Source organism: Perna viridis, chromosome 10 (genome assembly GCF_037379345.1).
Source record: "Perna viridis isolate PV_CMFRI_1.1 ecotype Kerala chromosome 10, ASM3737934v1, whole genome shotgun sequence".
Taxonomy (NCBI): domain Eukaryota; kingdom Metazoa; phylum Mollusca; class Bivalvia; order Mytilida; family Mytilidae; genus Perna; species Perna viridis.
Genome location: NC_142454.1, coordinates 7271229 through 7297770, shown reverse-complemented (window position 1 = coordinate 7297770; position 26542 = coordinate 7271229). Strand labels below are relative to the sequence as shown.

General features: G+C 34.1%; 1 protein-coding gene and 1 pseudogene across 1 annotated transcript; one reads left to right on the top strand and one right to left on the bottom strand.

The window, feature by feature from the left end:
- Nucleotides 1-7474: 7474 nt before the first annotated feature.
- Nucleotides 7475-16149, top strand: LOC148604334 (polyprenol dehydrogenase-like). Its single transcript, XM_088549716.1, has 7 exons — nt 7475-7629; nt 10717-10824; nt 11090-11158; nt 11435-11536; nt 12222-12429; nt 13067-13286; nt 14262-16149. Exons 1-7 carry the CDS (start codon nt 7518-7520, stop codon nt 14451-14453), a joined length of 1011 nt encoding a protein of 336 aa, XP_088405842.1. The 5' UTR covers nt 7475-7517; the 3' UTR covers nt 14454-16149.
- Nucleotides 16150-17723: 1574 nt separating this feature from the next.
- On the bottom strand, nt 17724-18701 carry LOC148604333 (uncharacterized; annotated as a pseudogene).
- Between the last annotated feature and the right edge of the window lie 7841 nt (nt 18702-26542).

The following is a 26542-nucleotide window of genomic DNA, read 5'->3' as shown; positions in this document are numbered from 1 at the left end:
GTTGATTCAAGACAAAGGACACCAAGGGACGGTGCTCTAGGCTTCAAGTATGAAAATAATAATAGAGTTTTCACAATTTAAGATCCATATCAATTTGTTTTCATCACTGAGGTTAATAAAATGTGGACATGTAGATATTATTAACTCATATAGTATATCTCTCTCTCTCTTTTATTTGATGAGCATGAAAAAAGAAAATGTACTTCATCATCTACCTCTCCTGAGGCGCACATGTGACATAATCTATTATGTCTAGGAATACCATGATAACGCCCTATTTCTATCTCTAGTCTATGAGATGAGATGCGCAGCTTTGTAATTTTTCTCCTTAGCTCAAAATTTACTTGAGATAAGTATTTCTCTAGCCCAAAATTGTTTTTAATTTTAGCATATACATTAAGTTTCCCTTCACTGTTCTTTCTCAAATTTCTTACCCATGTCTCTCTATAGTGCTGAGAAAGGATCAGTTTAGAGATTTGTTCAAATGAGAATTGAGTCATGTTTGCTAGACTATCTTTTATATCCTGAACAATGTTCATAATGTATTTTATTGATCCATACCATGAGGGTTTATTTTGTCAAACAATTTTTTAGATTCTGCATAGGCCTGTTGAAGCAATGGAAAGTCCGACTAAATTTTCTAGTCTATACCAATATTTTATCATCGATTTGATAATATCAAAGTGAAGTGGAAAACGACCTAGTTCTGACAATACTGCTAAATTTGTTGACCTTTTATGAACACCCAAAATGAATTTTGAAAATTTTACATGAAGTTTTTCACATATAAGTCTATGGGATATATCATCGAGTGGTAAAACTTCCTTTTTAAGTCTAGTTTTGTATGGGTTAAAATATCCCCATATCTCAGCACTATATAGAAGAATTGGTTTGATGGTATGATCAAAAATTTTAATAGAAGCTTTTATTGAAGCTTGTGAAATGCTTTCAATCCCTTTTGATATAACTCATTCTGAGTAAAGGAGAAAGTGCCTGAGCAACTAAATATCCTGGTGTTATCCTCTCGGCGTAGCCGCCGTTTATTGCAAGAATAATCAAGGGAACCAAGGTTATAGCGGTAATCAAAAGAATGTAATCCAGGGACAAAGACCAGACATGGAAAACAGACATACACAACAAAGAACATGAAGTAACTAAAATCATACATACAAAATAACAAAAGCAAATTAGCAACTCGGACTCCACTACAAACTGGGAGCATGGACCAGGTGCACCGGTATGGTAAGCGTCCTCTGCTTACACGTCATGTTTGTTGCGGAGTTTTCACCCTGGTTGTTCGCAGCTACAGGCAACCCGTAGGTAAAAACAGGGATCGATGAAAAATTGAAAAAGCTCATTGGTTCCTCATGGTAAAGGTAGGAAAAGTCATTGAAATTGTGCTTAACGACAAGACAACATTTTTTCTAACAGTAATTGAAGTGCAAAAAAATGGTAAAAACGTGAGATTTTTGCTTTTTTTTTTTCAGAGCATCCGGAGGCCTTTAGTGGTCCAAGAACCCCTGTCGTAGTGCCACTTCTTTGAGATGGATAGGGTCGATTTGTTTTGAGTACACATTATTTCGGCCTAGCTACGTCCCTGAATAAGATAATTAATTGGAGTGAATAAAGAAATATTATCACGAGTGCCGAGAGAACGCCAAGACTTAACGCGTGTGCGGAACTTGTTCCGCGCACGAGTTAAATCCTGGGGCGTTCTTGGAACGAGTGATCATATTTTGGTTATTCACTCTTTCCAATTAATTATCCCACTAGTATTGTACGCCTTTGTAGGGAGTGTATATTAGTAATATTTTATCGATATTTTCAACATGAATTTTTTGATTGGCGGATTGATATAAAAGTTGTGACGTTTTGGCGGGAGAAAGTCCGAGTGAAATTACATTGTGAATAATCGAAATTTATTACAATGAGAACATTCCATGAAACAATGCTATCTGTATAATAAACGCAAATATTTATTAAACAAGATTTCAGTAACTACGTTTCTGGGGGAACGTCGGTTACTGTACGTGTTTAGTTAGTTTAAACATATTTTATTGCTAAAATTTACAGGCAATTGGATTGGACATAAGTTATACCAACTTACAAAGGTCCTTTCCACATAATTAATTACAAATATTTTGTGAACATACGTCAGCAACAAAACATACAATACAATGTAAACAACTTGTGACAAAACTGAATAAAGAACAGTATATATGTTATCATATGTGATGAACTTGTCATTTCAATATATTTGGCAATAGTTATCTGAACTAAAAAAAGAGTATAAAAGAAAGGAAATATTAACAGGATGAAGTTAAAATTGCTTGCTGTGATCATGCTATGTCAAAACGCTTTGATTGTTTGATGAATAATTGAACTGATTTAAAAATATCTTTGTTTAAGTCACCAGATAAGGTTCATTTCCAAAAAGCAAAGTATCGATTGTTAATTCTGGTAAAAAGGCAGTATTATTTTTCAATTGTTCTCGTGTCTCAAAAAATAATGGGCATTCCAAAAGGTAATGTATGACATCTTCAAACACCCAGCCGCAGACACAACCCGGATCATTCACAAAATTAACACGGAATAGATCTTCATTCAGGGCACTACACCTATGACTAAGTTTCGTGTGTAGAATATTACATAATCTACAACCTGTGAAATAATAAGAAGGAGGTTTATTATATATTTCAAATCGGTTTGCTTTTTTTAATCTAGAAATGGTTGGAAGATTACGTATATTTGATTCCAAATTGTTCCAAAGTCTAATCGCGGACGGGGAAAAAGATAAATGTAATCTTGTAAATGGTTGCCGATAGTCAGAATCAGTTGGCAAGTTTCTTTGCCTTACATCTCGTTGATACGGTGATAAACAGTCATTAAGATAAGATGGACTAAGTTTCCTTCTTTTCCTTCTAGATTGAAGGGTTTCCAAACCAGTTTCAAAATATAAGGAGTCTATATTTGCATGTTTTGGAAGACCAGTGACAATTCTTGCAGCCTCATGTTGCACTCGTTAAATTTTGTTCATATCATCTTATGTACAACCATCCCAAAGTTCACATGCATATTCCAACATGGGTACAATATAGGCAAAGTAAATTTTTTTCCAGGTTCTCTCTACTAAGAATAAATTTAAATTTACGCAGCATGGAACGCTGATTGGAAGCGCTTTTTACTATATTTTGAATATGACAAGTCCATTTACAATTTGAATGAAATGTAACACCTAAGTGTTTATGATTTTTAACACAATCAATCAACTGATCAGTAAATCTAATACTCGGTCTATCAGGTTGCCGATTTGTAGAAAATAACAAATATTCTGTTTTTTGGGGATTAAAATTTACTAACCAGTTTTTTTACCAGTTATTTATCTTTTCTAAATCCGAGTTTATGTTTTCTTCAATTTGATTTATATTTCCGGAGGCATATGACAGTGATGTATAACCAGCAAATAACCTGGATAGACTTGTATTGTCAGCAATGTCATTTATATACAATAAGAAAAAAGAGGTCCTAGCACTGACCCTTGAGGAACACATCCTTTAATAGTACCTTTATCTGATAGACAATTTCCTATTAATACCTTTTGGTTTCTGTTTGCCATATAATTTTCAATCCATTTTAATAAATTTTCAGATATACCATATGCCTTTATCTTTTGAATTAAGCCTTTGTGCCAAACGCGGTCAAACGCTTTCGATATATCACAAAAAAACAGTGCACATAATTTGTTTCTTTTCAAGAGCTAGACTAATATTATGATAAATTTCAATCAATTGATGAACTGTAGAGTGTCCATGCATAATCCATATTGGAACCGGTAAATTAAGGAATTATCTACCAGAAAGTTATACATATATTTGTAAATAACACGTTCGAAGACTTTACCAACAATTTAATAATGAACGTGTACGTGTCTTCACCCTCTTTGACAAAAGTAGTGTGTATAAAAGTCAACGTGCACGTCGTATTGACTTCACTTTACAAAAATAAATTTCTTCATACTTAATTTGGGCCTAAGGCGGATTCGTCTTCACGATCCGCATCTTAGATTAATTTAGGATGCGGTCTGCTTTTGAAAACGTTTAAATGACGACGGACGTAAAGATGTGCATTTAACTTATATTGCATATCTTGGTCCATATTTACAGTCTTATTGACAATGCCTGTTGCAACAGCTACTGCTGCATGAGGGGTCTTTCAGTGTTCTCGGGAGGATGAAGACCCATCTGCGGACGACAATGCACTAAGAACGCATCTTAGCACTTGGCCTTATGCATAGAGAGAATCCTCGTGTATAGATGTGGATAAAAGGGATATTCCGAATTTAAACAAATGAAAATAAACAAAACTAACTATCAATAGTTTTTAAATATAATTGTCCCCAGACGTTAGGCGTCGGAGGGACATAGATATGGTCTGCGTCTTTCCGTCTAAACCAGCCGACCTTCCGTCACACTTCTCGTGAACGCAATTCCTCTGAAAACGCTGAACGGATTTGGTTCAAATTTTGCAGATTGTTAGACTTAATATTTAGTTGATCATATCGCACTGGCATTATATTTCGAAAAATGTTGCTGGAGTAATGAAACTTTGATTTTTTACGGCGGAGGACAGTTGGCTACTTGTAACAATCTTTGTTTTATGTTTTTTTCTGCTATATTTCTGTAAAAAAAGAATTACAAAACTTGAGATAATCTGCCCCGTGGTACACAAACTGTTCTTGTCGTTCGTTGTGACCGCTTGGTGCGTCGCCTTAGGTCACGACTCATTTTTATCACGTTGTCTTTTTGATATATTCTCCAAATCCACTCAAAATGTTATATTCACTACGCCGGTTGATTTAAGAACAGTCAACACAAATTAAAATGACAGTTAATCCAAACAGGAGACGAAAGCCATAAATCCAGCTAGAAAACAGAGGCAAATTGAAGATTGTGTAGCAAACAAAGTAAACAATCAAAACCTTGACTTGGTACAGGCATCTTACCAGTAAACCATGTTTTACGGGCCCAAACCCCCACTGTTGCCCTGACTATAAAAAAGTCTAGTGTAAGGGTCTAGTGTCAATCCGGTGAAAGAGTCAAAATATCAATAGGTAAACTAATATTCCTTTTATATAAAAAAAGAAATGTCAGCTATTTTTTAAGTTTCTAACAGCTGTTCAATTCCTTATATCACAGGAGCTTCAGGGGGCTTGGCCCCCGAGACACACCACCAGAGCGCTGCCCTGGACCCGCCAAGGACCTTAAGCGGTCCTCAGACCCCTTGCCGTGAGTACACATTATTTTTTCTTGGCTACGCCACCGAGTGTACTATCTATTTTCTTTTTTAAATGAAATGAAAAAGTTTTGCGAGTATTTTGATTCCATTTTCATCCTTATTTATGGGTGTAAAACTACACAACTGAAAATGTTAGAAGATTGCGATCAGCATTACATAAAAACTACTATGTTGCTACAGTGTTGATGGATCTGTCTAAGGCATTCGACTGTCTCCCACATGAAGTTTTGCATGATCAATTATGCACGTATGGAGCTTCCAAGCTTTCAGTAATCCTCCTTCATTCCTAATCGAAAATAGCAAAAAAATAATAGTATTCTTAGTAGTTGAGCTAACATCCATAAGGGCGTGCCGCAATGATCTATCCTTGGCCGTCTCCCATTCAAAGTATTTATCAATAATATTTTTTTACGTCATCAAATATAGCACACTATATAACTATGCAGATCAGAATACCTTAACTTTTTGTTCACCTGATTATGATGTGTTAATTTCTACCTTAGAAACTGCACCACTGGATCGGAGCTGATTGAATGGTTTAGGATTAATAAAATGCAGGCAAATCCTAAAAGACTTTTGAAAAACAACAATGTATCAATATTAATTCTTTCGTTCTAAGGAATTTCATTTTTTGCCCTTTGGCATGGCATTTCTGTACTAGTAAAAATTCTTTTAAAAATTGAAAAAAGAACACTCCGTTTTGTGAATGATGACATGTCTAGCTCAGAAGAACTTTTGGATCATGCCAGGATGCCTTATCTGCATATTAGACGACAAAGACCAATGGCTGTTGAAACCTTTAAAATTCTGAATGATTTATCACCCGGATGTCTATACGTGATGTTGTCACTGTAAAATCATATAAATATACTTTCAGGAACAACAATATACTAGATATACCGCAGGTCAAAACCAGTACTTATGGTAAGAAAATTAAGTGTTCGTTTTGCTGCAGCTACTTTATAGAAGCTTCCGAACCATTTTAGGCCAGAAAATAGATTTTTTTCTCGTTTTAAGAGCTTAGCTTGGTCCTGGAAAGGCTTGGAATGTGGCTGTTCGGCATTTAAATAGCTTCTATCGCTTTATCTGTAGTTTTCATTGTTTGTTTGTTTCTTTTTGTTGTTCACTAATGCTACACTGTAGTTGTGCACGAATTTTGATATTTTACTTAGTCTTATTATGTCTTTTATGTGTATACACGGTAGTAACATGTCCAGATCCTGAGAATAATCTTTGGTGTTAAATTGATTTGTAAATGGGTGATATAAAGGTCCTAAAACATCATGAGGTTGATGAATGTAAGGCCCGATCGGCCTTTCAAGCCCATTAGGAACTCTGTACTACAAACAGTAATATGAAGTCCCTGAGTCCATGCATGTCTTGGATTACTAGTCTTCAGAGAAGGTGAACTATATATGTTTGTTTGTTTGTTGGGGTTTAACTTCCGAGAAGCAATATATTTCAGCTATATTCAGACAATGAACATGAAATGGATGATAAAATGAACATGAAATGAAAAAAAAAGGATAGGTCACAAGGATAATAGGGTCGACAAATTTTGATTGTCACTGGAAAAAGGGGGGACGGGTAAGGTCGGGCAATTTAGCCTCCTGTGGCGGAGCGCAAAGGTTCCTACTCCTATCGAATACCACAGCAGAGTTCTTTAACGTGCGAGGAACGTGGCATCTTTCCCAACACGGTGCACCACTATGGTTTGCGGTCAGGTTTTCCGTATTATAGCCTGGCAACCCCAGCATGCAACACGCCAGGGGTACCCCATTCCACCACCTGGGGCACACATCTCAGTTGCTCTGTGGGCAGAGCGCCTAGCCCCCGGCTAGATTTCTGAGCACTATTTAGTCGCCTTATACGACAAGCTTAGCGCTGCTGAAGGCCTATTCTTTTAACACCCGGACCTGCACGGGGCTCTATATATGTCTTTTTTTTAATTTTTTCATATTATTTTGTTTGTTTATTTATTGCAGTACCTGTATATATATTTAAGTATTATATAGTCCCTGTTTATTGTTGGCATAAGGAAAAGTGATTTTTTTTTTTAGAAAAATAGCTTGCAATGGTAAAGCGAACAAGTTATATAAAGGTAGTTAGTTGTGCTCTCTCATTTGAAATTGTTTTCTGGTTTATAACAAAATAACTTTTTTTCGGATTTCTTCAAACCATCTAGAGAGAATCGAAAAACTTCGCCAAAAGTGTAGTTCGCAATGCTCCACACTATCCATACATGTTTTATCGTCATATATTGCTTTTTGAAAATTTATATTTATGGTTTATATGCATTGATCAGACAGATACTACAGACTCACAAGAAGGAAGGTAATTAAAACAGACTGCATGAGTTAAGTCCATTTTATACAAGTATAAACATCAATTCTCTTACTTTAGACGAGTTTAGTCTTTACTCGGCGGGTGTTTCTAGAAAAGCAGAGTATACTTACCCTACCAGTGCACCTGGTTCATGCTCCCAGTTTTTAGTGGAGTCCGAGTTGCTCATTAGCTTTTGTTACCTCGTATGTATGATTTTAGTTACTTTATGTTCTTTGTTGTGTACATGTATGTCTGTTTTCCATGTCTGGTCTTTGTCCCAGGATAACATTCTTTTGATAACCGCTATAACCTTGGTTCCCTTGATTACTGTTTTAGTCTTAGGCTAAATACAATATTTTGCCGTCTTAACATTTTTATTTTAGATGATGGCCTTGAGGCATTAACATAGATTTGAAAAAAGCCTTCGCAACCTTCATGATTATTTGGACTACTATTCTATTAACATAATAAAAAAATCTGCATAAGTAGGATAAGTCATTCAGTGTGGGAATTATTACGAGAGTTCTCCCTGTATCATATTAATATGGAGTAGGCTTTGCTTGTATCAGCAAGCACCGTGAGCTTTACCATACTTGTACCCTCTGTATGAGACTTGTATGAATAGTAAATGACATTAAAACTCCTATGGCACGAAGGGGTGGAGATGAGATTAGAATTTTTGCTTAGCAAGTGCATTATTTTTATTTTGGCAGCGACTATTTTGCCTGATCCAGCAAAGTAGCGTCTGAGGCTACTGCTGGACCTAATTAAAATATATATATGATATGCTGTATTCAAAAATTAATTACATATGATTCTTACTGACTTTATATATAAGCTATATTGAGTACATTCCAATTTTTTTTTATGATTTTAAAAGAAATATAACATTTTTACGCAGAAATCGGACCATCCGTAATGATTATATTTAAATATGTAAATTAAACTTGTGAAGAAGATGCAGATACCCTAGAAAAGAGCATAAAGTGCAGTTCATGCTTGGAATGGCAACATTTCTCTTGTGCACCTATTAAACTACAGCACAAAGCTAAAAGTAGTCTTTTAAGCTATGTACAATGTTAACTTATAACATTTTGAACTGCAGTCATATTTTCATACAAAGATATCTGTATCGATTTGAAACATTTCGAATTCTTATTGTACTTTAATTTTTGTGTGAAAATTTGTTGACCCCATTGTCCTTGTTTCCCTTCCCTTTTTCATTTCATCATCATGATCATCCATTTCATGTTCATGGCCTGGATATAGCTGAACTATTGCTGCTCAGATGTTAAACCCTAACAATCAATCAGTCTGAATTTTAACTTATTTTACATTCATATTTTTAAGTAAAGAAATCTGTGTCGATTAAATATTGGAATTTCTATTTTACTTTATTTTATGTGTAAAATTTTATCGTATTTAACCATTTTTTATGACAGAAAATCTTTAAATTTCTAATGATTAGAATTCCTATAATACTGTGATTTATCTGTTAATTTTTTATACTTTTCATTCAAAATTTTATGACTTTTATTAATATTTCATTCTACATTATATTTCCAGTTTTATAATCTCTTTTATGTTTATTAAGTTTTCTATGTATGAACAGAGATTTATATTTTTCACTCTATATATATATATAACTTTATATTTAACTCCTTGGTATGAAGTCTTGTATTTTTGTTAAATATTGACGGCAAAATAGCCAAATAACATAATACAAGCTATTTTGCCAGATCCGGCAAAATAGCCACAGCCTTTTATGTATATTTCAGCAGCAAGCAAAATAAATATTTTTAGTCGAAAATCTGCCTTGTTAAATAATAGGGGACTAAAGTTTTTTTCGATGAATGGGTAAAAAAAAACTTTTCCAAAATTTTGAACATTTGTTGTTTTCTTTTTTTTTCAAAATCCATGCCCCAGCCCCCTTTTCTCTCACATTCGAAATTGTTAATGACTTAGTAGCAATTCCCAATACTTTACAGTTTTTAACCCTTAAGGGCATCTCTAGCATCATCCTTTTCAGTTTAAGTGGATCAGATTAATTTGTACAGATAACAGAAATATTACAGTTCTCCATGGATGGTTGGAATATTTTACACATGTCATGTGAGGTAATCAAAATTCAGACACATCTGACAGCTGTTAATTCCAAAAAAGAAAATCATTGCCTTTCCTATCTTAGTAAAGCTATGTTTCAATTTGGATAATACAATCAGAGTTATATATTTTCCGAGGAGGGTTAGGTTCTTGACAACAGCAACAGTGGAACAGTGGAGATACACGTACATATATCCACGTTTTTCTATAACCTTTAAAAAACACATCATATTAACTTCTTCTAGTTAGTAAAAAATAATAGAAAAGACTTGAAAACTATCAGAAAAGATAAAGTTATTTTTACTGAAACATAATCTTAACCTACATGTATATATTTTTATATGTTTGATTTAAGGGAACCATGCATTTTTTCTCTAAGGACAGTCATGTTTTGTTGCATTCTGGGATATGACATTTTTTTCTTAGTATATTTGGAAACTTTAGGGAAAATTAAAATAGTACATTTAATAACAGTAGAGCTGACACCACCTTGCCGTGCTTGCTATAACATGTATATTCGGTGTTCTAACTTTGCTGTTGAGATGACAGAATGCAGGCTTGAATTCCTAAATATTGGTGTATGTGCTCCAGTGATTACTATTTTTCTATAAATTATCAACCACACCAAACTTAGAGCATAAGGGGAGGTGGCCAATGTTCTTCTGCTTTGAATCCCCTTCTGGACTGAGCTAAAGATTTAGTTATCAGATTACTACTTAAGTCTGTGTAGCTACATCATGACATAGTGTATTTAAAACACTGTGTGTAAAGTGCCAGATTAAAGTAGTAATATTTGTAAACAATTGCTGTTAGTAATTCTTAGTTTAATAAGTTTATGTACATTGAAAAAGAAACCATAAAATGCCTCTGGGCACGTATGTCATGTGATTTTTTTAAAATCTCGTTGCTTGAGTGCACATTTACTTGTCCCAGCATCAAAGACCCTGTCAGTTCAAGGATGACAGAACATAATATTGCACTTGTATATTTCAGAGCAGCACTTGCATACAGGTTTTGTTGCCATAGTAACAGGAGGAACAGAAGGAATAGGATATGAAGTGTCAAGGTCATTAGTGTCGAAAAATGTACATGTAGTCATAGGTACAGTTATAAATAATATCATGATTTTATAGAATTTACAGGCTTTTGACTTTTGTCTGATTTGAAATATTTATATTTTTTATTTGGTTAATAAAAATCTGGCCATTTCATGAATAAACCAAGCTCCTAACAGTTTGATATTATATTTTCATACCTGATTAAACTGTCTACTTGTTTTCAATCCCAGTTAATACTAAGGTTTCATTTTTAATTTGGATTGTACCCATAAAAAGTAGTACAATTAAGATTTTTAGTGACATTTCAGGATCAAGATGTTCAAGAGAAGGAAAAGTAGCTTTGTCAAAAATCAGAGAAGAATTTCCTAATGCGAAAGGTAAGTACTAATGAGAAAGCACAGTATTATTGTTCTGTGCTCCTTAAAAGACTAGAACTCCAAAAATTATTTATCCTCCTATGTTTGCATGCTTAATTGATTAGTGAGTTTTATTGCTATTTTTGTCCATCAGGGTCATATCAATACATGATCATTTGTCCTAGTCTCCACTAATTTACACACAAGAATTGAAACAGGGAAAGATTGACCTAGGATAGTATACTTATCACAGTTTTAAAGAAGATGATTTTTTCCATAGTTAATTTTATATTTCAGTGGATTGGATACATCTTGACCTCATGTCATTGAAGTCAGTGAAAGATTTTGCAGACAGTTTTCTGGCTATGGGATTATCTCTTAATATTCTTATAAACAATGGTGAGACCTAATTCAAGATATTTGTGCAATTAAAATAATGGAATAGCTTATTTAATGGGACAGCTTACCTAATAATGGGATAGCTTACTTAATGGATGAGCTTACTAATGGGATAGTTTACTTAATGGATTAGCTTACTAATGGGATAGCTTACATAATTGAATAGCTTTCCTAATGGGATAGCTTGCCTAATGGAATAGCTTACCTAATGGGATACCTTATTTAATGGGATAACTTATTTAATGGTATAACTTAAAGTGCACCACTTTTTATAAGTTGCAATTAATGTGCTTCAAACAAAGGTAAAAAGTCTTAAGAAATATATAATCTTACATAACAGATTGTGTAAAACTACCTTTCTACACTCCCTATATACTCTGCAAGGTGATTCTTTGAATTTGAAAGTATTACTTTCCCTAGTTCACACCACATTCAGTGTAAGATTGCCTTAAAGTATAATTGAAATGATAGAAAGCCATTCATTAGGTATGACAATTTCCATTGGCAGATCCAAAACGGGGTGCAGGTGGTTGGTACCCCCTTTTTATTGAAAAGTTGGTCATTTTCTTGTGAAAAATTATCAAAATAATGTCCTAGCACCTCCCTTTTTCTGAGGAACCCCAGCTGGCACCCGTCCTTTTGAAAGTGTCTGGATCTGCCCCTGATTTTTTTTCATTTGTTGTAGCTGGTGTAATGTTTGTACCATATAAAGAGACAGAGGATAGATTAGAAGAACATTTCCAGGTGAATTACCTGAGCCATTTCTACCTGACCTCTTTACTTCTAGATATATTAAAAAATTCGGCAGGAGAAAATTTCTGTAGTAGAATTGTCAATGTAACATCAATAGTACATAACATTGGTTCACCTGATGTAGATGTTATATGTAGAAGGTAAGGTGTAACAGGGGTCAGACATGACAAAGTAATTACCTTGTTTCCAGGCAGGTATATGATGTGTAGATTTTTTTCTGTTAAAACATCTTGATTATTAAAACATTGCAAAATCTTCTCACATTTTTTTAATAGATGTACTGTATGTATCTTTTTATCATATCTAAAATATCAAATTTTAGAAGATACATTAATATGGGTAATAATAATGAACATATTTGAAAGATTCAGAGGTACTGGGAGTAATTTGTCATACAAAAATTGTAGCTTCCATCGGTTGTAGGCTTCTTATAAATGATTATGAACTTAAAGGTGTAAAGGGAAATAATTCTTACAAAAAAGCTTAAAAAATGTATGTGTAAATTGTTACAATGTAAGTGTGATCTTGTTGATCATGTCATTGGTAAGCAACAGTATACTGTAAAAGTACTTTAATTCATGGATACCAATTTGTTTTGGATTAGGGAGGATATTCTTGAATTCGTAGTTTTGATGTTTTCAGTATACACATCAATTGGATTCTCCTTTCCGTTGAAACTAAATTTCATGGTTTGGCCTACTCATGAAAACCACAAAATTGGTAGCCTATGAACAATACTACTTTTATATTATTCTGCATTTGATATTGATTTTTCAGATATAACAATGATTGGGATTACTCCGCCCATGCTGCTTACTATAATTCCAAATTTGCTATTACTCTGTGGTCTATAATGTTGAGTAAACGTTTGAGTAACCACCAGAGTAAAGTAACAGTAAATGCTGTACACCCTGGTGTAGTCAACTCTAGTCTCTACAGACATGTACATTGGTCATTAAAATGGCTGATGGATTTCTTAGCTGTTACATTTTACAAGGTATGGTATAGTGATGACTAACTGATTTCAGTAAGATGTTTGACTAGTTATTATTTTATGAGTTTTTTATTATTTTTTTTATTGGTTTTGCGAGAGAAATTTAGTGATTATGATGTCTGTTTCCCTGTGTTCTTCTGTTGATCTGTTTGTCTGTAAACTTTTTCGTTAAAACTTTATATAGGTATGCAGATTATTGTGAGATATGATTTCAGACTGCAGCAGCATCAACTTCCTGTTTGACGGCTATAGACACCAACATATTAAAAACCGTCTGTCCACCCTTTATGATAACTCTAATACACTTTTATGAATTTTAATAATTTTACAAATTTCATCTTCATGGAAATAAGCTTTGTTTCAAAATTATTGGACTTTCAGCACTGTTTATTGGCTTGGCAGCCTCAATTTTGATTGGTTATTAAGTGTGGCTGGATCAGATATTTTTTACCGTCCTCATTTTTAATTAGAATTTATTATTTTTATGCTATGAAAACGAGTGAATTTTGTATATGTATCTATGCTTGAAATTTTTTATTAAATATACTGGTGGTGTCCAAACTGTGCCACTAAGTTTTGTGTCATAAAATAATGGTCAAGTTTAATTATGGTATGTGCTGTATTTACAGCTTAGTTTTGTCTCTTTTCACTTACAAAATTTGGAATGCTAGGTATCTGTGATCACCTGATCAATCAGTCAAAATCTGTCTTTCTTCAAAAATAATTTGTAACAATTAACTCAAATTAACAGTTGAACATTTTGTCATAGTTTAGAGAGAATGTACTATTTAAAGCAAAAACATTTCCAATTTATGAACAAGCACTGAAAATACATTTTAGTGCCATATGATCAGAAAACATTTTCTGTGTGATTCTGATAAGACATACTGGTAATTTTATACTGATTACTGTAACTGACTAACACAAGTTACTGATTAGATATGCCAAGTTATAGTAGAAATTTTTAAATACTTTCAGACTCCAGAAATGGGAGCAGACACAATTCTATATTTAGCACTTTCACCTTCAGTTGAAGGTCAAACAGGTAGTTACTATGACAACTGCTCCAAGTGTGCACCTCATGGGCTAGCACATGATGAATTTCTGCAAGAAGAACTGTGGATTAGATCCTGTGAAATGATAGAAAATTTGACAGAGGATGTGTCTTAGTTTTAGCATAATATTTCACTTTGATTATGAAAATATGTACATGTGATAGGTGGTATAGTGATACACATATATTGCAGTAATGTGTTAACCTTCTTTTGGTGCAATAACATACACAATTATAAGTACTTTAACAAAATGCTATACAGTGTACTCAGGTAAGGTATTTCAGTGATGAAATTGAGATTAACTGGGATGAATAAATGGTAAAGTACCATTCTGTGTAAGAATCAGGCAGTGGGTGGCACATTATTATTCAGAATTTGGTATTTAAATTTATCCTAGAGCATCTCTGACATTGATATACTATAACTGCTTATATAGGGAAAAAGTGTGTGAAAATTTTCCCATAGTGCATTTACACTAAATTCAACCTATCTATATCCTAAAAAGGCAAATTTTAGTAACATTCTACAAACAATTCATTTTGCCTGATTCTTAGACAGAGAAGTACTTAAAACAGGTTTTTCTATTCAAATAGTTAACTTTTGTTACAATATTACACTATGTTGAATTAAGGACCATAGGACTTGTATCCTCCTAATTCCTTACATTCTACTACATCTTTCAGTAGATGACAGTGCTTAAGTTCTTCTGGATAAATTTGGCACTGGTTTAGAAGTACCTCAGAGCCCATTCCATCCAGGTCAGTTGGTATTATTTACCAACATACACTTCAATAATATTCACACATTTGACAGAATGGTGAAATGGTTTTGTCACCTCAAATGATTTCTTTTCAGAGAATAAGCAGTATTGTGTACTAACAGCTAGGTTTTAATTGGATTTTATTTTGAAACATATTATGTATATCAGTAAATAAAGTGTGAAAAGACCCAAAAGAAATTTGCATTTGGTCTTCAGGATTTAGAAATGAAAAAAGTTCTGTGAATGTCAAGAAAATAAATGGTATTAAAATTTGAAGAACCATTTGTCAGACATCTTGCAAAAGCTAGCTTACTGGACAGATTTTGGCTTCAGGTCAGACATACTTTGATAGATACATTTTATCTCCCAGACCACAAGGCAATTTATTTTAACTTTAAAATTTTGTATGCAGTACCTTTTTTAAATTTAATAAAAGCATTGTTCTGTTTGGTTTCATAAATAATGTACAATTTTGTTATTGCATCCGCATATACACATAACATAAAGATATATTTCTTGATGTAGAATTACTGTTTTTGTGTTGGTCTTTGTAGTTTCCTTTTTAATGTAAGTTTTAGTAAGAATCAGGCAAAATTGGAAAAATCAAACGTGTGTCAAAAACCCACTGATCTGACAATATAATTTCTCTTAAGGATGCTTTCTCTTTTTGAAAAAAAACCCACATTATTTGATTTTTGTATCACTGGATATGCTCAGAAATTTTTAGACTGAATTATCTGCCCTTGAAATATTCATTTTCAGTGCATTTCAATAAAATTATAACTTAATTTACCAAAGTGATATGGAAAATTTGGTCATTATTTTTTCCTTGATTTTAGTGATGCAGATAGTCAAATTAAACTTTTAAAATGGTGTTTTTTTTTCATACCATGTTTCACCTACTGCCTGATTCTTATAAAAACTGACACTTAATACTGCCTTTGCTTAAACTGATCAATGTACAAAATATATTCTTCTGTTGCCTTTTGGAAATGTTTAATTGTTGTATCTGATTTGTTTTTTACTGAAATATAAAAATAGCATTTTTTTACTTTGAATTATTTTTTTTGTTTTGTTATACATGATATAAACTACATAAAGTATGATATATTATGCCAGCAATATGTAATGATACATGGGCAAAAAGGTTATAAAGAACTAACTTGAATTACATGGTTTTTTTCAGTATGATTGAGCAAAACAGTTCACCTGAAATTTATGTGAATTGGGCCTTTACATGAAAATCATGTGAAGTTCACATTGAATTGATGTGTGTATTAGAATCTTTTTAGTTCACTTGACTATAGGCTGTGTGAATTATTGCCATCACTTGGCATTCTTCGTCCATCATTAGCAACTTTCCTTTTAAAATATTCTCTGAAACCACTCGGTGGATTATTGCCAAATTTGGTCACCAGCATTCTTAGGGTATGTACTTCCAAAATTGTATTAACTAAATAAATCAAGCATGAAACATGGCCACCATTGTTATTTTTAACAGGAGTTAAGACACCGATTTCTACATATGTCTTAGAAACTATCAGAGATACTATAAAATAAATGTGACCTACCTTTTTCACCATGAAGGGTTTTACAAAAGTCTTTTGTGGGTCAAAGTTGTGGGATAACTTCTTGGTAGTGATATTGCCCTTGACAGTCAAGATGATGTTTTTTTGCAGTTTTCAAATTATTATTTAGGGACTACACGATAAAAAAAAATGACACCCATTCTCAACTTTATTAGTACAATAATTGATGTAATCAAGTAAATAATAACACATTACACAGTACTGTATTGTCTGAATATAGCTGAAATATTGCTGCTCGGACGTTAAACCCCAACAAACAAACACAGTACTGTAGTATTCATACATGATGATATCACCATACGCCTCAGTCAGAATCAGAGTCTTTACAAAACAATACACATTGATATCAAATAACAGCATCCAGGTATGTTCTTTGGTCAAAAGATCTACTAATACATTCACCGATTTCATAATGTATTATGTGACATTTAAGTAGTATCTTTATTCTAGAAAATATTCATTTCTGTTCTTACATGCAGCAGAATCAGCAACATTCCCAAACTTCCGAACAAAAGAATAGGTTTTATCGTATGATCGTACAGATGTATTGTATTACCAGGATTATGATTATGGTAAGACAAAGATCTGTGTAACTTAAACATGCTGTCGGTGATTTTTTTTGTATCGGTCATCTTTGCATCTCTTTCTCTCCGAAATAAACTGGGCATTTGAAAAAAAATACATGATTCATTTAAATCATATTTTTGCCTTATTAAGATTACTATCAAAGCACCATTCTTCACAAAAAATATGCAACATATAAATTCACTTGCGCAAACCATCGTGTGTTTCTGAGAATATCATTAGCATTCATTTTACATTCAATCATCTCAACAAAATCAGGACAGTAGAAAAATCTGGAAGGTGCCGGATAATAAAGAATGAGGAGTTTTGAAAGGGGTGCGATACGGGGTATGCAATACAAGTCGTGGTACAAACCAACGAAAAAAAAACTACATTGGAATATACAAAGTACATCCGTTAAGTACTATAAATGTATGATATAGAATTTTACTGCATAATACTTGAAAACTTTCTACTTAATAAAACTCCTTTCATAATACGGCCTATTGAGCATGGCCATTTCAGGATTAGGGTATTTTGATTGCAAAATTATGCCTTCAACAAAGTACACCAAATGCACTATAAGTAAACGTCAGTAAAACTTGTCAATTTCTTTTGCATCGCTAATTGCCGAACTCCCATGACATATTACGGGAATACAGAAAATGGCATCATTGCAAGATACACACCTATTCGGTTTCTATGGTAACGCCGGTACTTGTAAATTTGGTACAGGACTGCGTACGGAGCAAAAGTTAACAAATATGGTCCCTATAGGACAAACTTGATGAAGTCTAAGATGTTACGAATGATTGAAAGTACTAATCCGAAAAAGTAAAACATGATTAAACAAATGAACGGAGACACATATATTACCAATGCCCTGAATTCTGAGGACAACCGCAACACATGATAAACATCAACCAAAACTCCAAAAGGCACGAAGTCAGCAAAACAGCTGAAGAAGGTACATGAAATGTTTAGTTACTCGGGCCATTATGTTCGGCTTTAAAGTGTTTCCGATGCAACTTATAAAAGTTTGACATAACGCACAACATATCAAAAGCAGTATTGCTAGAATCAAGCGCATCCCTGCATACATTTCGTCGATAACGGTATTGAATTTACCCAAGCTTTCACTTATACTAAGTGACAGGTTATATGCAGTAAATGCCAAAGATTCTGTTGCGTTGGCGATCCGCACCGCTTGTAGTGCAAGCACTTCCACAACAGCAGTTTGAAGTTCGTTTATTCGTCCATGAACTACCGTGAATTCCTGTTGCATAGTTGCTTTAACTTTAAGGCTTTCATATGCAAGTCGAGTTTTTTCTTGTGCCTGTACTGCTAATTCATGTCCTCTATTACCCCTAGGATTGTACCCATAGGCACTATATGGGGCTTCGATTTTTAGAATAATCAGCATTGAACAGAATAACCCAGGGATCTTCATCATATCCTTTACTTCGAAGTCTGCAATAAAAAACGTTTTACAAGTATATTACTATAGTGCAAACAGCCCTAAAAAAGTGAACTAAGACTTTGCAATTGGATGATGCGGTCATCAATCCTCTACTTTGTTATGCAAAGGACATGAATTGAACTGTAAGTGGACAGTAGTATAGATGTTGGATTCGGGTCGAATTTTTCAGGTGGATTATTGGTAATTACCCCAATGCGCATGACGTCATATTATTTTCAACTGTTTTTTAATCATTTTCATGTAATTAAATTATTTGTTTGAAATGAAGTTTAAGTTTCTGTTTTGTAATTAATGTTAAATTGATTATGTATAAATCACTTTGAATACTTAAGAAGAATTTCAAAATTGGCCAAGTGAGGTTATGTCATCACTTGACGTCCGTCGTCGTGGACAAATTTTCAAAAATAATCTCCTCTGAAACTACTAGACCAACAAGTTGTAAACTTAGGATGATTGTTCCTTAGGGTGTTCTACAAAAATGACAGTTGGGATTTATGATTCGTGAATAAATATGCCTGCCGTTATTAAAATAGTACATGGAGGTCAGAAGGCAGATATTTTTTGGAAATAACTCAAAAACCGTTGCCTTTGGCAAGTTCATGACAGACATGGGTAAAATTGTTAAACATCATGAGGCGGACCTATGCTGAAATTTTCAAAACGATTCGTCAACTGATGTAGGAGTTACTGCCCCTGAAACAGTTTTTTTTTGGCATTTTTCACATGTACAACTTTGAAGATCTTCTCTAAAACCGTCGCACAGAATTCAATGAAAGTTTGCATATTTGTTCCTTAGGGTGTCCCGCACAAAATCACCGCCGGATATTTTGATTCGCGAAAAGACGGCCTCTGTTACCAAAAATAGAACATAGGGGTCGAAGGCAGTTTTTTCCAAATAACTCAAAAAACCGTTGACTTAAGCAAAATTCTGGCATGGGAGGTATTGTTCAGCATCATGAGCCGGACCTATGCTGATATTTTAAAAACAATTCTTCAACTGATGTAGGAGTTATGCCCCTGAAACATTTTTTTTTTGGGGGGGAGGGGGCATTTTTCACATGTATAAATTTGAAAATCTTCTCTAAAACAATTTAAGATCATTTAATGAAAATAAGTATATTAGTTGTTAAGTGTATTGTGCTCAATATGACTGTTGTGATTTTTAATCCGAGAATAGATATGACTGCCTATATTGAAAATGGAACATAGGAAGTAGTAATTTTTTTGAAAATAATTCCAAAATTATTGCCTTTAGCTAAATTCTGGTTCAGGTCATGAAAATGCTATAAACGGCATTTTCTGCATTCGACAATTCAGTTGATTTTAACTGAGCATGTCTCATTCCTCAAGTTCTTCAAATAAGCAAATGGTGAGCGATTCAGGCTCTCTGGAGCCTCTAGTTTTATAATTCATTTTTTTTTTGTAATTTAAAAATTTTCTTATTTTATTATCTTTGTGTGATATCCTTTAATTGATTTTGTAATTTAGTTTGAATACTTATGTAGATACTTCATGATGTAGTGTCCTTTACATTAGATGTTTTACTGTGGATTTGAATGGTACTTTGTTTTTGTTTTTTAACCGCTGTATATTTTACGTTATGAATGAATAATGATTGTAAGGAGATAATATTAACATCCTCTCATGTTGTGAAATGTTTATAAATGGGAAATTATTTTTTATTATTTTATCATTTTTGTCTAATTATGTTCAATATCTTTTTGATTGTTCTGGTTGAATGATTTTTTTTTTATTGGGGCTGCGATATCTAATGTCTAAGGCTTTCATCAATAGAATTATACTAACGACTGTAATACTAACTTCTTCTCATATTGTACAATTGATTTTTTGCTGTGTTTACAATCTTTACCGAAATTTGAATGGTTTGTGGTCTTTTATTTTTACTTTTAGATATTATTGTCGGTAAGTTGATCACTTATTCAACCTATACAGACAATCTCAACCTTTTCATCGTTTTTATTCCTGTTATGGGGCTCTATTTGGTATACCACTGAATTGAGAATTTTATTTTTCTCTCCATATTTTCATTCGTGGTTTGTTTCTGACCCCACTTTAATGAGTGTAGGTATGGTTGACTGTTTAATGATAAGATGACCTTTCTTTCGATTATAGGGGTACTCAAACTGATTTGACCTGTGTTATGGGGCTGTATCGGATGAACAAGTTCAGATTAACCCTACCCATAACCTTAATCGGACTTCCTACTACAACTATTTTGATATTTATCAAGTCTTAATGTTTGTTTAGAGTTAAGTCTACGGTTAGGTTTTGGATAAAGTTAGATCTAGAGTTAAGTCTACGGTTAGGTTTTGGTCTTGGTGATCTGGAGTGAGGTGTTGAAAAAGTTAGATCTATCTAGAGTTAGTTAGGCTAAGGTCTAGGTACTTAGGATTAGGATTAGGGTTATATCTAGAATTAGTGTTAGTAAAAGAGTTGGAGTAAGCGTTCGGGTCAAAGGAACGTTCATGATAAAATTTGAGCTAGGGTTATGGTTAGAGTTTCAGATAAGGTCCAGTGTCAAGAAAGTTAATATAGCTAAAGGTTATATCGAAGGTCAGGTCTACGGTTAGGATTAAGTGTATGGTTAAGTGTAGGTTTAGGCCTTGGGTTATGTGAAGGGTTAGGATCAGGTCTTGGTATTTGTCTGAGGTTAAGGTTATGCCTAGGGTTAAGGTTAGGGCTGTGCCCAACAATTTTGAGAAATTGTTTATAGATTAGGTTACGGTTCGAGGAGGAGATGTGCTTTGAATTAGTAATAGAGTTTGTTGAAAGGTAAGGGTTAAGAGCAGGGTTAGGGTTCAATCTTCAGAACAGCGCAAGATTAGAGTCTATCGCAGATTTGGTTTTGGGTTAAAGTTGGTGTTAGAGCTTTTTGTTCTGAATGTTATTGTTAAAGTGAGAACCTAGCAGGGTTAAACCTCATGTCGGGCTAAAACTTTAGAGGTAGAGATAGAAATAGGTACAGGTTTATTGTTAAAACTTAATGATAGTGTAAGATTTAATCACAGCGACAGGGCAGAGTTGGTGTTTTTTTAAAGATAAGCTCTTAGATAGCAGTATGATAATGACTGTTGTGGGGAAAAGGTACAACTCAGGGTTCGCTATAGATACATGATTGTGATTTAGGTTTAGGGTTAGGTTTTGGTCTGAGAAAGAGTTTTGGTTTACGTTTTGCAAATATCAATACCACAGTAGTAGGGAGTAGAGCTACGGTTGGAATCAGATAGATTAAGGTTAGGAGTAGGGTTAATCTGAATTTTGTGTAAATAACAATTATGAGTGTTAGACGCATGAAAAGGATCAGGAAACGGACAACGACTTGAATGATTATAAGAAGAGTTTTATGGTTAGAGTAAATCCAAACAACACATATTTGGTCTGAAATGAAACCTCAATGTGGCACGTAATATCGTAATATTCGTATCATAAAATACAAATATAAAAAAGATTGTTTTAACGCTCTGACTTGGGGCACTTAAAAGAAATATCAGGTCATATAAGATCTTCGATCAACGTTACGAGGAGGTGAAAAAAATATATAATAAAAGGCAGTTGGTAATTAATGAAATAAATCATAGCATTTGTGGTAAGAGGACGTTTAATAACAAAGCTATGGTTGATACAAATTCATGTCTTTGGGATCGGTAATACCCCACATAAAACACCCATCATCAAGTTACTGAGTAGATAACATGAAATAAACTTGCAGAAAAAAATTAAATCTCGATCATCTTATATAACCGATAAAAGAACCTAAACTTACCTAGAAACTGAGACACAAGACATACAAGCAGCAGATAAAAGCTGTAGGGCGAATGCACCGTGATACGACATGCAGCAATATCAACAATTGAAATACTCCAAAATACAAGTAACAGCAGCAGCAGGGAGGGATACCACCTAACATACGAGCAGCAGCTAAAAGCTGAAGGAAAAGGCTCATATAGAAGGAACAGAAGGGGTTGAAAAAAAAATAAACAATAACAAGCAGTCGCAGCAGCAGCAGATACAACCTGCAGAAGGAATGTCCCAGGTTCCGACACGCTACAGACCCTATTCTTAGATTGGACCCATGCAAACAGGTTTATCTAACTACAATGCTTTGATGACAGGATTACACCAAGATACTTTGACGAAAGGCATGCATCAAAATACTTTGATGATTGGTCTACGCCAAGACTCTTATACATCCAAAGCACACCGTTTTCATAAATACAAAAGATTGATCCAGAAAGAAAGTCAAGAATTGCAATCCAAGAACCCTGCAGGCAGAATACCCGACAGCGACCCCTTTGACATCGATGTCAAGGGATACTTGAGCGACTATTTCATGCCATGACTGTTTAACCAGCGTCCTAGCAGGACTCAACCTTGCAAAAGTGAAAAAAAGATAGTTTTCCGCAGTGTCGTAAAGAGTAATCAAGGGACCAAGATTCTATCGGAAATAAAAAAAAATGCAATCCAGGGATAAAGACCAAAGAAGGAAAACAGATAAACACAACAAAGACAATGAAGTGACTAAAATAATACATACAAAGTAACAAAAGTAAGTGAGCAACTCGGACTCCGCTAAAAACTGGGAGCATGGACCAGGTGCACCGGTAGGGTAAGAGTCCTCTGTTTTTCTAGAAACACCCGCCGAGTTGCTCATAAAAGTAAGTGCGGGGTAGATGAAAGAGGTAAGGAAAACTATGACACATTGAACACATCAGTTTTCATGGTGCCAATGGATACACCGCAACGATCCACGAGTTTATGATGACGACCATAAAACTTCTGTTGTGACAATCTTGTAGCAACATAATCCTGTTCCAGAAGCCTATTTGTAAGGAGTCTAGCGCGATACAAAAAGTCTGAGTAGTTACGGCAAACTCTGGTATAACGTTTGAGTTGTGATATGAAAACTCAAAACGCAGGTGCTGAAGAGATTACAGGATAGTTGACAATTCTGAATGAAAAGTTATCACTTTTGTCGTAAAGTTTGGTCGATAGTTTACCATCGATCTCTAAATGTAGGTCGAGATATGAGGCTGACGACACAGTGTCTGTAGTATTCTTTATCTAAAGTTCTTTGGTGTAGATGCAATGTATCAAATCCCCAAAACTAGGATTGTTTAACGAAAATACGTCATCTATATAGCAGAAACTGAGATTAAATTTGTTATCAGATCAGCTTTTAAGTTCCCCTCAAAAGTGTGAAGGAATAGGTCAGCTAGAAGAGAAGCACACTTTGTTCCCATTGAAATGCAGACCGTTTGCTGAAAAACGCGTCCACTACACTGGACAAACATATTGTCCATCAATAATTCCAGCATTTTGAAAAAATTTTCTGTATATTTGGAGGATGATTTGGAATTATTTTTTTTTACAAAGTATGAGGAATCTCTACCAAGAACTGTATATTTGTATCTAGGTGTACTATCTTTTTTGAAGAATCAACAAAATATGCGAAGCGGATGTATTCTAACTTAACAAAATATGAGTGTCATGTTTTTGGCCATGACAATGGCCCAACAAATGTTCCCTCAAAAGACAAAATGCTTAAAATCGTACGAGTATGCTATCTGCACCACCAGACCACACGGATATTTACTGATCGACATAAAGCAGAGTCCTCCCGACATCTTGAGCTTGAGAAGCAAAACTTTCCCCATGAGAAAATCCGGATTTGTTCTTAGGTGCAGAAAACCAACAATAGCGATGGGAAATAATGTTGGTTCGATCACTTCGCGAACGACCCGCAAAGGAGGTGGACGTATCGAATGTAAAGATTTACAAGGTTGTTCCCTGTCAAGGAATTCATTTAGAAGAGCTCACCAGTCGCGATGCCGTACATGTGCAATGGACGAAAGAATGTGCCAACTGTAAACCAAGAAATGGACTGACAAAAGGGAGTGAGGTCTCAAAAAGACCCCGTGGAAGACCAGCCAGAGGTAAGAAAAATGCCGTTCAGAAAACAGCTGTGGTGCCGCCTATAAATGGAATAATATAAAGAGGAATCACGAACAGACATCGTGCAGATATATTACGACCTAAATAAAGTGACACAACGTCAAGATATTAAATACTGATGGAAATAATAAGGAAGATCAGAGCGGAACACCGTTTAGATGCCCTCGCATAAGAACCAACGACCTTATTAAATCAAGGACATGTAGAAGAAACTTACAAAAGTTCTATTTGATGTATTGGAATCGTATCTACGACCCCAGGACCTTATATTATGAGATGATATTTCATCAGAAATAGCATGTTGTATACGGGACAGACAATGAAAACCAAGGACAAAGACAAGAAGACATGTAAACCGAGGAACGAAACTAACTGAAGGTAAAGTAAATATCACCTTGCGGAAAACAGCTTTGACACCAACGATACTGGAACAAATTTGAATATACTACTTTCTATTAATTAATTAGACATTAGATAAGGCAAAACCCCAATAAAAATATCATTTGAATTATCAAAAACATATTAAAAATAATTAGACAAAATAAAATACACAAAAATAATTTTAAAAAATGATAACAAGAGGCTCCGAGGAGCCTAAATCGCTAACCTGGTTAAATTTTAGCCTTTCAAGGGCAATAAATCTAACAAGGAGTTGTCCATCAATTTTGACTCAAAGAATACTTTGGTAGGATTTATCATAAGGATCATATCAACAATTGAAAGTTTTATTCTATCTATTATAGTTTTCAAGATATTGGCTGAAAACTGATAAAAAAACATTATTTTTTGCCTTTCAAGGACAATAACTCTAACAAGGTGTCGTCCGAAAACTTTGATCCCCACAAACATCTGTAGGCCTTATCATGAGGATCATTTCAGAAACTGAAAGTTTCATTCTCTCTATCATTGTTTTTAAGACATCAGCTGAAAAATGTAAAAAAAAAACAAGTAATTTTTCACCTTCCAATGACAATAACTCTTACATGGAGTCGTACGACAACTTTGATCCCTTGTAGACTTTTGTGGGCCTTAAAATGAAGATAATTACAGCAATGAATTTTGCTAGACCTAACGAGTTTGGAGATATATGAGAAAAACTTCTGACTGACCCTTTAAGTATATTTTTAGTAAAAGCAGCCATGTTTTTGACGGATCAAAAATCCCCAAATCAGTTCTATGCAGGATTTAAAAAAAACCATTCATACCAAAGTTGGTTCAATTGGTCAAATAATGTCAGAGGAGAAGATGTTTGAAAGAAATAACATTAAAAATAGCAACAAACAAAATAACATCGAAAAATAGCAATAACCAACCTGACTTCACAGATTAAAACCATGCCACGGATAGATCTCATCATGCTGAACACTTTTATTCCGGTCATAATTAGGCTAAACCTAACGGTTTTGGAGATATATGCGAAAAACTACTGTCTGACCCCTATGTTCTATTTCAGGGGCCAGAACTCCTACATCAAATAATGAATTGCTTTGAAACGTCTCATGATGCCAAATAATATTTACCTGCCAGATTTTTGCTATAGGCAACGACTTTTGAGTTATTTGCAAAAAGACTACCTTCTGACCCCTATGTTTTTGTTTAGTAACAGGGTTCATGTTTTTTCATGGATCAAAAATCCCAACAGTTATTTAAGTGTGGAATTTCTTAAGGAACAAGTATGCCAACTTTCATTGAATTCTGTAAAATGGTCATTTTAGAAGAATATTTTCAAACTTGTACATGCAAAAACTGCCATAAAACTGTTTCAGGGCCACAACTTCTACATCAGTTGATAAATCGGTTTAAAAATTTCGGCATAGGGCTATCTCTTGATGTTGAAC

Coding starts and splice junctions, on each gene's coding strand:
- LOC148604334 (XM_088549716.1), top strand. CDS start 7,518: ATGCTCCACACTATCCATACATGTTTTATCGTCATATATTGCTTTTTG. Junction 7,630..10,716: donor ACAGACTCACAAGAAGGAAG/GTAATTAAAACA, acceptor TGTATATTTCAG/AGCAGCACTTGCATACAGGT. Junction 11,159..11,434: donor AGAATTTCCTAATGCGAAAG/GTAAGTACTAAT, acceptor TTTATATTTCAG/TGGATTGGATACATCTTGAC.